The sequence below is a fragment of the Trematomus bernacchii genome, unplaced genomic scaffold (assembly GCF_902827165.1).
Source record: "Trematomus bernacchii unplaced genomic scaffold, fTreBer1.1, whole genome shotgun sequence".
Taxonomy (NCBI): Eukaryota; Metazoa; Chordata; class Actinopteri; order Perciformes; family Nototheniidae; genus Trematomus; species Trematomus bernacchii.
This window is the reverse complement of record NW_022987899.1, coordinates 3,307,058-3,322,380: the sequence shown is the minus strand read 5'-3', so window position 1 is coordinate 3,322,380 and position 15,323 is coordinate 3,307,058. Positions and strand designations below refer to the sequence as shown.

Genomic DNA, 15,323 nt, shown 5'->3' with positions numbered 1-15,323 from the left:
AGGCAGAAAACTTCCTGAATGAGACACAAACCACAACAAGAAGAGGGGAGATTGAAAAAACGAATCAGTCATTTATTCTTATATATATTTTTGTACATTTCCGTTCTTTTATCACAGACATTAGCTAGCTAGTTTGGTTAGCTAACCACGGTATTGATCACCTGTTCTTATCCCAACGGCTAATCTCATGTTAACGCTACCTGGCTGTAGGTATTATTAGCTTTTTAACATCACCTACAGCACGCTGCTTGTCTTCTCTTCATTAAAAATACATCTCAACACAGGTAAGTGTCTTGCTCTCTCAGTCAGCGACATGTTTATTTATTTACCTGTTAGTTAAACTGACAAACGTGTGGGGGTAAATAGGAGTTGTTTAGTACCGTAGTTAAGGCGGTGAGGCACTTTACCTGCTTAACGTATAATGGGAACCGCGGTGCATTCTGGGTTGTCGCAGCTGTCAATATTTATCAGCATTTATATATTTGGTGTACAGTGGTGTAAAGTAACTAAGTAGATTTACTCAAGTAATGTAGTGAAGTACCATGTTGAGAGACTTTACTGGAGTATTTCAATGTGTTGCTGCTCTGTACTTCTACCCCACTAAAAAAAATCTGAATTCATCTACTTCAAATCCACTAAATGTATTTAATACATTGATTTACTTTGTAGATTTTTATAAATGATATGAAATATAATCAACACTAAAATAATCTTTAGTTACACCTGGAGTAACATTCACAAGCTACCCTGCAGCATACAAAGTCATTAACAGCTTTGATAAACACATTAATGCATCAATAATTATAATCAAAACATATTATATTATTGTGAATTGGACCAATTTGCATGAGTACTTTAAGTATATTTTGATGCTAATAATTTTGTACTTTTACTTGTAACAGAGTATCTACACTCTGGTACTTCTACTTTTACTTAAAGGTCACCTATCATGCTATTTTTAGGCAATAGCATAGGTTTCAGATATATATAAATATATAAAAAACATGTATATTACATATTACAATGTATTGATGTGAAATTGAGTCTTGAGATGGGGTTATGTCTTATATTTGTAAACTTTGAAGGCACTTATTTCCTGAATCGTTCTTTATTCCAGTTTATCTACCACTCTCATACTGTATAGGTTTAACTGCAGGAAAAAGGGATGAAGTCAGAAAGTGAAAGAGCCATTTAATGTCGGTGTATTATTATTTACTGTAAATATTTATGTTTGGTGAGACAGTTACATATTCTTTGAATATAACTTTCATAATCTTGATTTAAAATGATACTGTTTTTGTTTTGTTTTGTTTGTTTATTGACTGTGCGAGGTTTATGTATGTTATTGTTTACGACCCAGTTCCATGCGGTAAAAAGCTGACTATAATGCGCATTTAAATGACGCTTCGTACGTGAAATCTCTTCAGCTTATTAACCACAGGCCTCTTACCACAACTACATACAAAAAACAGTTCACTTCAAACGAGGGAACCAGAAGTAGTAAAATGCTAACTCATTCCCGGGTTTAAGGACTCATTTCCTGCACCACTCTATTCATATTAGCAAACACTGCCATTCTGGACCTGTTTTTTAACCCTTTACTTTGTGTAATAGTGGTTAGTGTGTTGCAGTGTCGCTGTGTAAGAAATTGGAATAATGTTAGGAAATTCTCCACAATTAATAACCTGTTAGCTGGTTAGCATTTGAATCAACATCTTTTGGTTTAACAGTTAAGTTGTCTCTCTTTTTCCCAGGGTGTCATCTTTTTATTCTTCCCTTATCCCCGTAGAATTGTGGGGAACATAACAACGGGGCAAAATTAAACACCTCAATTAAATGAGTTCAATGGAGGACTATACATTCACTGACAGGTCTTCGCATGGTTTCTTCAAGACGCACTTTTTATATAAGCTACAGTAATTCCCTACCTTCCATTAAATGTTCACACATCTGTTGTATGATGAATAGAAATAAGAATAGAAATAAGAATAGTCTCATATTTTATGCTGCAAAACGGCCTAATAAAATGAGGATATTATTGATATTTTTCTCTGAATTTAACCAATGGGATTCACTGCTTCATCATGCCAAAATGTAGTTATAAAAATCCCTCTATATGAATGCCTCGGTTCTATATTTATCACTGACATTTTATTGCAGCAGTATAATTGGATAGGGTGTACCTTATTCAGGTATGACTCATGCCAGTTTTGTCACCATTGCACCCGGTGGAGCAGTAAAGCTCGCAGCCCTCGGCAATGTGGCTGTTATGTGATGATCATGTCAGTGACTAAAAGGCTTTCTGGGAAGCGGTACACGTCACATTTTATGACATCTAATCGGAAATAATAAAGCTGGTGTTGGAATTATTACCAAATGGATTGTTTGAATGTATTCCATCTTTGACTAAGAAGATTTTCTGTCCCCCATGTTCAATGCAAAAACATTTAGATACAACTAAATTGATTTGTAATTGTAATCATGGAGAGATGGATGATATGACAGATCTTAAAAACTTAAAGAAAACATCTTAACTTCCCCCTGGTGGCTGGCTACAGTACAAATCTGACTCCCCCCCCCCCCCATGTTAGCCGATGCGACATTAGGAAAGTCAAACTATAAGTCAAATAAATGTTTTCCCATTTTAAGTAGTTCTTATGATGTTGATGGATTTTCAGGTATTGTGTTTTCTGATTAGTTGGTTTTAATGTGTTATTGAATACCATGAAAAAGGGGGTATTCATACTTAACAGCCGAAGGATTGGGAACGGTACAATGGAGGTGGTGTAGCTTAACGAATCATAACTGTCGCAAGGCTGTGTCATAAAACCACGGTTGCTAACAAGTCACAAAATAAGACTACCAAATGTCACCACGCTGGACATTAGCCACCTTTAGCTTAGCGGTGGTGACGTGAAGTCATGCTAGCACGATGTGGTTCCTTTATAGCCTAATGTTAACTTTTTACTTCTGGTGATTGCATTTACACTTCAAAAATCACAAAGTGGTGTTAATATGTGGAGATTATCCTACTGAACAAAACGTTCTGCAATATACTGAAATCAAAAGGAAAAATCCCATTGCTTTTTGTTGATGGAGCCTTTCCGATGAGGACTTCGGGCCTACAAAAGCTTCAGTTTACAGACAAATAGTCATCACTGCACCACTCTTTTTTTATGGTAACTTTTTGTACATCTTGCCAGTCAAAAAAGCTACCGTGGTGCTAATTTAGCTGCTAAAAGGCTCACGCTAGCAAGATGTAGCAATGCTAGTAGTCTCTTAATTGGATCGTAATGTGTATGGGCCCCGAAATCCCCCTGATCACAACTGCATAAACCCTGGCTCAAAGTGACGTCAAAATATCAAGATGGCCGCTCCCATATTCAGAATAATTTGGTTTTCTCTTTTTGGGCAGAGGTCGAGGCACGTTGTCCATCTTTGTATACAGCCCTTCATTGTAACCATGGGACAGTTTTTGAAACCTTTTATTTTATTAAATCCCATACTCTTGTCCACTGCACTCGCCACCATCCATCTCTCCCTGCAGCTTGTTTACCTGCTCTTGTGTTCCTTTTCATCTCCTTCAGGTTCTTGTCAGCCTCCTTGAGCGATTGAATGAGGTGAAACTGGCAACAGTGGACAACCGCGCACACAAAGGGCCATCGATCAGTCAAGGATGATCATGGAAGACATGAAGAATGAAGCCGACGCTGCCTCGATAGTTTCTATGGCTGTGTACACTGTGATGTTCCCCGTCTTTAACCAGGTAACAATTAGACTTGTGGTAAATACTCATGTGGAGTCGAGGAGGTTGTGATGTGTGTGTGTTGAAAATGTTAAAGGTTAACTCTAAATGGGATTATATTCAACGTTCTTCTGCTGTGTTTACTTCCTGTCTGTCTTGTACTGCTGATTTCTCTGACATCCAGCACTGTCTATTCACTTCCTATATACTGTTGTGCCATTTTCTTGTTGATGTTCTCTTTTTCTTATCTTTGAAATATCTCAACAGCTATTGGACGACTTGCTTATCATAAAATCTGCTTCTGTTGCACTTTGTTGTTAGTGCTAATCAGCTAATGTTAGTATGAAAACATGCTAAACAAAGATAGTCAACGTTATACAAGCTAAACCTTAGCATGTTAGCTGATGTTGTTGCTGATTGTTCCCAGTCTAAGTACAGCCTACAAGTTTAACATCACAATAAGGAGATGGTAAGCAAGTCCTGTTTTCCATTTTCTAGCTAAACATTCAAAAATAATGTACAAATAAACTTGAAACATGGCACAAATACAGGTATTTATACAACACAAAAGGCGCAAAAGTTACATAAAAAGGGACAAGATAATAAACAGACCATACTCCTAGTGACAGCAAACACTTAAAGGTCACCTATCATGTTATCTTTAGGCAATAGCATAGGTCTCAGATATATAAATATATATAAAAAACATGTCTATGAAGTGTTTTGCTCAAAATACCAAACAGATCACCCATTCTAGCCATGCCTCATATCCCTCTATTTCACTTCCTGTTAAAAAAGTGCTGATTTGGGGTAAAAAGCTTAAAAAAAATTGATAACAAATAAAAAAGGAGGGGGCTGAGCTCATGCGGGACCCGGCAGCTACTGTCTAAACTAAATACTGCGGTGATGAAACGCCATATCATGGATTATCAAGGATTATTTCTGAAACAGTATGGAGCTCAAAGGCTTTCTCTCTTGCCGGTTATACCACAAGGTGAGTTCCTTTTTATATCCAGCTTCTTCACACACATGCTCTCCAGTACAGGTTAGCTCTGAGTGTTAGCGATGCTAATGTAAACACCGACCATATAACGTCCAAAACAGTCGGGCATTGTTTCTGATAGCAACGTTTCTGATAGGGCCGTGGGTGTAAAGCCAGCCTACATTTCCCTATATTACGTCATATCGGACGCAAATCTGGATCAGCTCCGTTGTAGCCCCGTTTTTAGAGATTTGGGTACGGAGGAAAAGAGAGAGGGTTTTATTTTCTGACGCTGCTTGAGTTCCCCGACACACCGGGGACACATATTTATGTATAAAAGACATCAAAAAGAGCATTTTGCATGATAGGTCCCCTTTAAAACAAAACAATTAGCTGTATTTATCAAATGGATAACATACCAATGTGATTTGAAAACCATTGGACTCAATTCCATTTACAATTTGTTTCTCTGTACCACAAAGAGAATAGTGTTTAAGTATTGCTAAACACTTTACATTTGGCATACATTTTCTGAGAAGGCCCTGGAGGCCAATTTCTCTCTCCTCTTATTTATTGTCTGTCTACACAAATATAGAGATACAAAGAAAACGTTTACACAGCAGTTTCCCCAAATGATATCCAAAGGCATTCTGTCAGCTTTCATCTGATGTCTTTACTTTTATTTTTGTGTTTTTACCATATTTATATTTCAGTCAGACAACTCACGTGTTTCTTAATATGTTTATTAGAAGCAGCATATAGTTTGAGTTTGGCATCTAGGCTCGGGCCTCATCACTCCACAGATTTATAAAGAACATTGAGTGATGATTAGATAACTATCCCCCGAGCCTACAGGTGGAAGCTGGGGTGGTGGTGGGGCAGGCAAGCAGCAGTGACATGAAACACAGCAGCAGGAACATGAACATAGCAATAGCAAGTGAACACAGCAGTGGCAGCAGCAGCATAGCGAGGCAGAGGCAGGAAGACCTGGCAGCTTAAAGGGGACCTATCATGCAAAATGCACTTTTGTACGTCTTTTATACATGAATATGTGTCCCCGGTGTTCCAGGGAACTCACCAAGTGTCAGAAAACACAACCCTCTCTATTTTCCTCCATACCCAAATCTCTAAAAAAGGGGCTGTAACGGATCTGATACAGACTGATCCAGATTTGAACACTTCTATGTCGTCACAGAAGTGGCCCTACGGCTATTGGGCCAACTCTCCACCTATCAGCGGAATGTGGGGTTGGGCCACGGCCGGCCATTGCCGCTCGAAAGTGCTGGAGACGCTGTAGTACATATGCCAGGCCTGTAAGTGGCGCTGTAGTCTGCCACAAAAGCAGCGAAGAAGACTTCCCGCCCATAGTTACCATGGTTACCTTTCTGTTTATTCTCCGCTGTGGCTTTCTTTCTCCCTCCCCGAGGCAAGCGTTTGCTCCCGCTGCTTTAATTCAATGCAATCCCTCCCCGTCGAGGCAAGCACTGTAATTCTCTCCGGTTAGTCCACCAGCAGATGACAAACACCCACCTCTCCGCCTCTTCCAAGGAACGAGGGGACCGTGCGGCAGAGTTTCAGTTTCAGTTACTTTCGCCGGTCAAGATGTCCGTTAAAGTTTAAATCTTCCGGACAAAATTAGAAAAGTGCCGGTCAAAGATCTTCTTTGTTATTTATTGAGCTTTAAAACAAATGAATAACGACTCTATATAATAAAACACGGAGAACGGCTCCCCTCTCCTGCAGGGGGGCGTGGTCAGCTGCAGCTCACAGAGATCAGCCCCGTAGACAGCAAACAGCACATAGAGCGAAATGAGGCATGGCTAAAATGCATGATCTGTTTGGTATTTTGAAAACAGAAACGTATAAATATACCTTATATAGGTATGGCCCTACAATATATCATTTAAATATAGCATGATAGGTCCACTTTAAATAGAGCGGCATGTTTAGGAGAATGTGTTTGGTTGGTTGTAAGAGGGACGAGGTGCGTCACGTGTTAATGTATCATTGGTGCTCGAGTTGACTGCCTGAACTAGCTCGCAGGCTTCGCCCCATTTTTTAGGAGGATTAAAATACTTGAAAGCCATTTATGTGAAGTGTCAGAAGAATGAAACAGACTTTAATTTTAAACCATTATTTTTTTTCCAATGTGTTAATACTGCAGTTATTTTTTATTGGCGAATATGAAGCTTTGTAATTTGTGAAGAGATTTTAAAATGTTGGCTTTATAATCTATGCATCTGTGGCTTTCAGTGTGCATTTTGTTACCTCTCTTTTATGTTATTTCATCAGATTCTAGGTCGACATGTCTTTGTTTCTTTATATTTTGTGAGGTGTAGTTCGGAAAAGGTTTCAGAAATAGTGATTAATTCCCACGTCTTGTCAAGTTTGTCTGAAGAAAGTAGTGTTTATATTGACAGACAGTGCTTACAGTTTAAAGTCCTGGACGGGCTCTGTAATACCACAATATCAGCCCAGAGGAATGGAAAAGACTTTTCTGCAGATGGACAGACTCAACACGGCTTCACACAACGCAATAACACACTGTCCTCCTCTGATATTACAGGATGTCAGGCTTGTATGTACTTTCTGCAGAATTGCATTTCAGGACAGAAGAGAGGCCATGATAAGAGCAACGCTGTGTGTGTGTGTGTGTGTGTGTGTGTGTGTGTGTGTGTGTGTGTGTGTGTGTGTGTGTGTGTGTGTGTGTGTGTGTGTGTGTGTGTGTGTGTGTGTGTGTGTGTGTGTGTGTGTGTGTGTGTGTGTGTGTGTGTGTGTGTGTGTGTGTGTGTGTGTGTGTGTGTGTGTGTGTGTGTGTGTGTGTGTGTGTGTGTGTGTGTGTGTGTGTGTGTGTGTGTGTGTGTGTGTGTGTGTGGTGTGTGTGTGTGTGTGTGTGTGTGTGTGTGTGTGTGTGTGTTGTGTGTGTGTGTGTGTGTGTGTGTGTGTGTGTGTGTGTGTGTGTGTGTGTGTGTGTGTGGTGGTGTGTGTAGTGTGTGCCTCAGTGTGCTTAGAAAGTGAAGGGAAAAGTGGAACAAATGCATAAATCAAACTGCTGAAAGTGACAGTAATGTTGGATTGTCCGGCTCTTTTTCAGTATGTTTTTCACGTGTTTCAAATCCATTAATGAGAGACGAATATGCAGTTTTCTTGCTGATCACTGCCTCCCTTTTGTTCTTACTGCATTTCCAGTCAATTCAAATTCAGTAACCGTGGGCATACATTTATTTCAGGACAAAGAAAGATTAAATTAGATTTGTTTTCACTTCACACTGCAGCATATAGGTTTGACTCAAGCCTATAAGAGTAGCAATAATTAACTAATTACAAGGACTTGGTTTCAAGATAATAACTTAAATACGCCCATTTATTATTTTTTTCTCCTCTTTCTTTTCCCCTTTTCTGATTTGTTAGTTATTTGATATACTTTAGTTTTAATTGTATCTCTTTTTGTATGTTTTATATGCCTGTAACGATATCATTTCTTAAAAGATGCAAAAAGGAAAATGTTTGAGTTAACTTAATTATAATTTTCTCTTAATCTCACAGTAGAATATGTACCTGACAGAAATACATCAACACTCCTATACACACACACACACACACACACACACACACACACACACACACACACACACACACACACACACACACACACACACACACACAGGCACAGGTTTGTCCCTGTACACTGCACATGCTGCAGCAAAGGCAGTGTGTGGTTTTGCTACTGGCTTATGTTTGTGTGTCTGTGTATTATTACTTGCAGTTGGAGAAAGTCAACTTATCAGCAGCACAGACCTTGAGAGCAGCCATTATAAAGGTAAGAACATAAGCTTTGTTTTGTTTGAAATGAACAAACTTTTAAAACCTATAGCTCATACCCTCAACTACGGTGGCCGGCCGATGCAAATGTCTTACAATGGCCCAAAAATATTTTCCAAAAACACATGCAAATGAAGAAACATCTTCTTCAACTTGACAACACATGTGCAGCGTTTACTAAGAGCGCTGCATTAACGAAACGCAGCGCAAACCACAACATAAACGAAGACACTAAAAGTGACGCACACAGCTGGGACCGGAGCGCTTGGTGATGTTCGGGAATTATAAAGCTGGCCAACTGTCACTGTTGTTGGAAAGATACCTTAAGTGTTTTAACGGCTTATTTTAAAGGTGGGGTAGGTAATTCACTTCAGAAACACTTTTTGTTATATTCCATGGAATGCTCTTAACATCCCGATAGCAATGAATATATTAAATGCTTTGACAATAAATACATAAACAAATGTCATCTGTGGAAGCCGTGGCGCTGTAAAAAGCACGACCAATCATCTGAGCCGGCTCGGCTAAAATAACTGGATGGCCTACCTGCCTGTCAGCCTTCCATCTCGTGCACAAACTTATCTCGTGCCCTCATTGGTCATGTGCGCGTTCGTGTGTGTTGGAGGAGGGCCTCTGTAAGGAAGTCTGAAGGAAGGGGCAGATTTTTTCCTGTTGTGTACTTTCAAATTCTAGCGCACTCGAGCTGGTTTCTCCATTCTTACCTACCCTACCTTTAACAATGTGATCGGATGATTCCTTCCGATCTTATTGCAGATCTGCTGTAAGCTAGCTAGCTAACGTAGCTAACTTAGTCATTTCAAATGTACTGACAAAACACCTAGAATTATGAAACAGACTAACTCTGCCAACAGCGACAGTTGGACAACTTTATAATCCCCAAATGTCAACAAGCGCTCCGATCCCAGCTGTGTGCGTCACTTTTTAGTGTCCCCGTGTCCGTTGTGTTTTGAGCTTCTTGCGGTGGTTTTTATTTAGGAAATGCTTTGGGCGCGTTTTGCACCTGTCGGCCACCGTACCTAACCTCCCTTGTACATTTTGCACTATTGACTTTCTGTTTATTAGTAGATTTAATGCCACAGTGGACTGAGATAACTTTCACACCTGTGTATTTGTGTTTCTCAAGGCAGAGAAGGAGAGCCCAGGTGTAACACAGGATATTGTTCTGAAAATACTGGAGAAGAAGAACATAAAAATCGACTACCATGAGTCTCTGCTTCGTATGGCTGCAGACGATGTGGAAGGTAGGACGCATAGTGAACGGAGGGTGCAATATAATGCGTCACATAGAACAACATTCACAAAACTGACTGTGTTGCTCAAGGACAGTTCAAAACGCTGCAGAATGATTACCAATTCAGCCCCGTTTGTCTTCCTGTTATTCCCTGCCTTTGTTCCATGAGCTCAGTCCTCCACTGGGGGGAGCTGTTTCCCCACAAATCAACTGCTCTCCGTGTTCTTAAATGTTCCATCTTTCTGTCTGTAATTGATTTCTTTGTGCCGTGTACAGTGATTGATGGTAGTAATGAATTCACACGTGCATTACACACACACACTTTGGATGAATTTTAAATGCACCTCCTGCATGGCACAGCTTTAATCCTACTGTCACTTTAAAGTGCACACACAATTGTGTATTACATTTGATACATTTTCACTGTTATTAATTGCTTTGTTTCAATGTGCCCTGCAGCTATGTGCAGCTGTGTTGATGTGACGCCGATGAGGAGTGTGTGATCTGTGTTTTTTTTCATTTTCTTCCTCTTGATGTTTCCAGAGTTCATGATTGACAGGCGGGAGCCGGAGTTTCAGGAGCTGAACGAGAGGGCCCGAGCTCTGAAACACATCCTCAGCACTATTCCTGATGAGATCAATGACAGAGTAGGCTTCCTACAGACCATCAAGTAAGACAGCTCAGTGTGTGGGTGCATTATAAACCAGATGTAAGTCAATCTAAAAGGTTTCACTCTTGTATTAGTTGTGTACATTTCCAGAAATGGCCTCAAAAGGACTTCAAATAGTTTTTTTTGTATCAGTTAAAAGAAAGATTGTGATGAAACAAGTAATTGCATATAAGCACAGACATAAAAAATGATTTATTTCTTTGTGAAGTGAATTTTGGAAGAGGCACAATTGAATGCAAAGTCAAAGGAAAGACGTGAGTGGGCGTTAAAATAGATGCAAATGCTCTTTCTGTGCAGCGTAATGGGACTAAGAAGATTTGAAAATCTTTCAATAGAGTTGGGCTCAGTCTGAATCTAAACAAAAAGAACACACATGCAAACTCCGAACAACTCGCTGCATGTGTTACTAATTACAGCGAACATCAGCTGTTGGGAGTGAACTGTCCAGGGTTCCTATTCATGGGATTAAAACTCACGCTCAAAACTGATGTTGTTTGATTTTGGGGCTTTCCATTTCCTGTAGTGTGTTATTTAGGTTTGAATGAATTCCCACCCAAAAACTAGTCACTGGTCACACACTGACATCCATGGAGCCCAGAGGAGTAGAGAAGAGCTGCTGCAGCTTCCTCAGCCTGTTGTGCAGGTCCTGATTAGTGAATGGGAGGTTTGCACCTGGAGGGAGACAATCAGGGGGAGAGGGGGAGAGTGGGAGAGACACACAAACACAACATGGCACGTAACACTTGGGGAAAAATACAACTTAAAAAAGAAAAAGTCTCAAACATGGGAGTTCATATGTAACCTTGGAAACAGTGGCATGACAAACTAATGTATACGCAAAAGGTTTATCTGGAGCTTTTAGATCTATCTCAGTCTTCATCAACCAATGAAAAGGGCTACACTGCTGCCACATGACCTGAAGTTTAAACACATAATCATTTAAACATGCAACAAAATGTACGTCTGTTTTGAAAGAGTGGTGAAAAAACTGTAAGGCAAAGTTTATACTTTTTTCACACGCACGCACGCACACACACACACACACACACACACACACACACACACACACACACACACACACACACACACACACACAGCTACTTAAGAGTGAAAGACGTTTCATTTCCTTGGCCCACTTTGCCATTATTTTTGATCGAATTCAATACTCTTAGTGAGTCACTGCTTAAGTAACTTACCCAGCGGAGAGCTTAGAAATGAATTCAATTCAAAAGAAATGCTGAAAAATTACTGTTACGAAACGGCAGATTTCAAGTGCATTCAAGGGGACAAAAAGTTGAAGGAGAAAGCACGTCCGTCAAGAGAAGTGGAAGAAACGGGAAACAACACTCGGTATTGTGGGGGAAACTTCTGAAGCAATTGGGAGTCAGGACTCAAAGAGAGACACGATGGAGAGCTGGAGCTTTGATGGCAAACACTGACGGTTTATTTGGAGCTTCGGCCGGAGACATGTCACGGGCCACGAGTTGACCACACGGTTGAGATGCCACAATCAATTCTGAAGAACTCTTTCTGTAGCTCGAGGTTTTAACTAGTTCGGAGTGTAATAATCAACATTCTTCATCAGCGAGACTAAACCATTATGGACCCTGAATCTAACTAGAGCTCTCGTCCATAGAAAAGAATGTGCGCCAGGGAGCCTACGTCCCTGAACAGTAAACTACCTCATGGCGGCTTGTGCTCGGTCATAGACTGGCAACAACAATGCGCCCAAGCTGCTCCTCCTTAAGAGAGACAGCAGCAATACCCAAGGCCGTAGACCTATGCCACGAGAAAGGAGACAGTGAGAGGAGAACATTATGAACTGGGTCGAAGGTTAAGCCAATTATTCACTAACAAGTATAGTTGGTTTTCATAAAACAGATTAGAGATTGGAACTCCCTCTGAAGAGAACTTTTTACATGCACAAAAAAATATATAACACACTACAGGAAAGGGAAAACCCCCGAAAAGCATTATCAGTCATCTTTAACCTACACTTATTTGTTTGTGTCATCCGCAGAGACATCGCCAGTGCCATAAAGGAGCTGCTAGACACGGTTAATACGGTCTTCAGGAAATACCAGTATCAGAATAGACGGGTAAGTAGGAGGATACATGAAAAAGACAAAATGAGTTTTACTCAAATGTAGTGTTTGTGGGATAAGTGGAGCTGAAAGGCTGTCTGTATTTATTGTTTAGGTGCTGGAACAGCAGAAGAAAGAGTTTGTGAAATACTCCAAGAGCTTCAGTGTCACGCTGAAAACCTACTTCAGAGACGGAAAGTATGAACCTGTTTCCTTTTTCTGTCTATTCACACACTCGTTCTGCCTTTTTACGACACATTTAATAGCTTTTATAGCAGCACACACACTTTCACACACACACTGTCACCATCATGTAAATGGTTTGTCGTTTGATCACAGCCCCGCTTCTATCAAATCCACCATTGCTGAATAATTCCCTTGACCCATTTCCCGTGGATTCATGCTGGCGTGTGTTCTCTGAAGCCTGACATCCTCTCCGTTTCCCCCCGCCACATCAAAGTGTTTCCTGGATCAATCCTAATATTGTTGCCATGGTTTCTCTGCTCTGCTCTGATTGACACGTGTGTCTTTGTGTCTCTGTCACGCTTGTTTCCAGAGTGATAAACGTGTTTGTCAGCGCCAACCGGCTCACGCACCAGACCAACATGATCCTGCAGGCCTTCAAGACGTCGGTGTAGCGGCGCGGGAAGACACACACACACACACACACACACACACACACACACACACACACACACACACACACACACACACACACACACACACACACACACACACACACACACACACACGCATCTTTATTAGAGAACAGGTAACATGAGGCTTTGTATTACTAATTTGTAAAGAGTTTTACTATTTTGGGCTGTATAATTTATAATTCTGCGGCTTTGGGGGGAGATCAGGTAGTTTGATGTTCAAAGGGAATCAGGTTGACGGTAACGGCCCGTCCACACAGCAGCGTTAAAAAAATCTTGGAGGTGGGCGTATCTGAAGCTTGGGGATTTTTTGCGAGCAAGGCACCAACAACCAATCACATGAATCTCCCGCCCCCGACATACGAAGCAAAAAAGCCCGAAGTAAACTGGATATAAACTCCCCAAACAGGCGAAAACCTACCACTGTCTCTGCCACCTCCCTCCATGCCTGGCTCCTCCGGTTTGTATCCCGGTAGGTAAATAGGGACTGGTCATAAAGCACCGGGTGATTCCCTACCGCTAATTTCTCCTCCATTTTTTGGAATATGAGGAAATGACCTGCGGTATGTCTCTCCCAGCATACACGCGGTTTGATTGGCTAGCGCTTGAACTGTCAGATTTGCATACACGGGATTTGATTGGCTGACGCTTCCACCTCAGCTTCAAAAGTTGAACATTGCTCAACTTTGAATCCTGAAAATCCTGAAAATCTCCGCTCTGCTTCCCACAATGCAGTTCGGCGCAAAGTGACGTCACCCCATTCAAAGTGAATGGGCAGAAGCGTTCCAAGATTTTTTAACGCTGCTGTGTGGACGGGCCGTAATTGTCCGGGATTTTTAACTCTCTTTTATGTTGTTCTTTTATCAAGATCTTGAGTCGATATTTCTTTATATATTAGCCTCTCTGTTCAGTGCTGTGCAAAAAAAAGTTTAGGAAAGAACGATCATTTCCATTGAGCTGTGTCTTAAAAAGCTCAATGAAAACCCGTACACATTCCCACATTTCTGCACTTTAACTCTCATTTGATTGTTTATTCTTCTGTTGTAAAACACCATTCCTGTGTTTATTGTGGAATATAATCTTGATATACCTGTAAATGGTTGTATCATGTACTTTCAGCATTCATCATATTGAACTTATATCTGTCAAGAAACCAAAACCTGGAGAAACATTCAGGATGTTTCCAATGTTTGCTTTTTTTGTCCTGTAATATTCACCCAGTGTATAAACACAACCTCTCAAGGTGAACTCACCCGCTGGTCTGTCTTTCTTTTTACTTTAGTTACACAAATATTAGTCTTTGTGTGTCCACTGTCTATTAACTAGAAAATAACTCATGGCGTTTTTAATGAAAGGTGATCAGAGTTGCGATGAAGAAATGATTACAAATGTATTTCTGAGGAGTTTACTTACTGTGGATGTGTATGTACCCTGTCTCTGCATTTCAGTTGGTTTATAACCCTTTTTTTTTCTTGGGACAATTAGAAAAATGTTATCTAATTTTAACATGAGTTTCCTTTTCGTTTAAAGTTTCATTTTCCAACATTAGGGCACACTTTTCCAGTCAATAGTTTAAAATGGTGCCAGTACAGTATAGGTGATGAACTAAATAAACATTTAACATGAATAAAACTAAGAAACAGGGTGTCAGCGGGGTCTCAAAACGTATTAAAAGTTGATAAAATCAAATTAGCGAAAATTAAGGCTATTAAAAAGTATTAAACGGCATTTTCCAAGGTATTACATTTTGTAGCTAGTTTTCAATAAGTATATAAATTGTCCAAAGAGGTTGTATTCTACAGTCTGCCTGAATGTAATCATTGCGTAGGTGTGTAGTGTGATTCTGTGGTCTATTTATGGCATCCCGTTGGATTTGACGTCATCTGAACAGGACATCGCACGCTCACTGCTTGATAGCGAGCGAAGGCCCGTTTACGCCGGTTGTTAAGCAACATCGTTATGGGGAAATGCAAGTTTGTGTCCAAATGGTTGGAAGATAAGGAGGAAGGACAATCAATACTGTATATAGTAAATGTGAGGTAAAGTGTGTCGCCAATGTAACCGGTTAAAACTCAAAGTGGCCATGAGGTCTTAAAATGTATGGAAAGGGTC

General features: G+C 40.4%; 1 protein-coding gene across 1 annotated transcript; it reads left to right on the top strand.

The window, feature by feature from the left end:
- Positions 1-9: 9 nt before the first annotated feature.
- Positions 10-13,613, top strand: pdcd10a (programmed cell death 10a). The gene is made up of 8 exons (XM_034114526.1): positions 10-284; positions 3,588-3,766; positions 8,494-8,547; positions 9,694-9,811; positions 10,345-10,471; positions 12,492-12,570; positions 12,671-12,753; positions 13,112-13,613. Exons 2-8 carry the CDS (start codon positions 3,677-3,679, stop codon positions 13,191-13,193), a joined length of 633 nt encoding a protein of 210 aa, XP_033970417.1. The 5' UTR covers positions 10-284; positions 3,588-3,676; the 3' UTR covers positions 13,194-13,613.
- Positions 13,614-15,323: the final 1,710 nt, after the last annotated feature.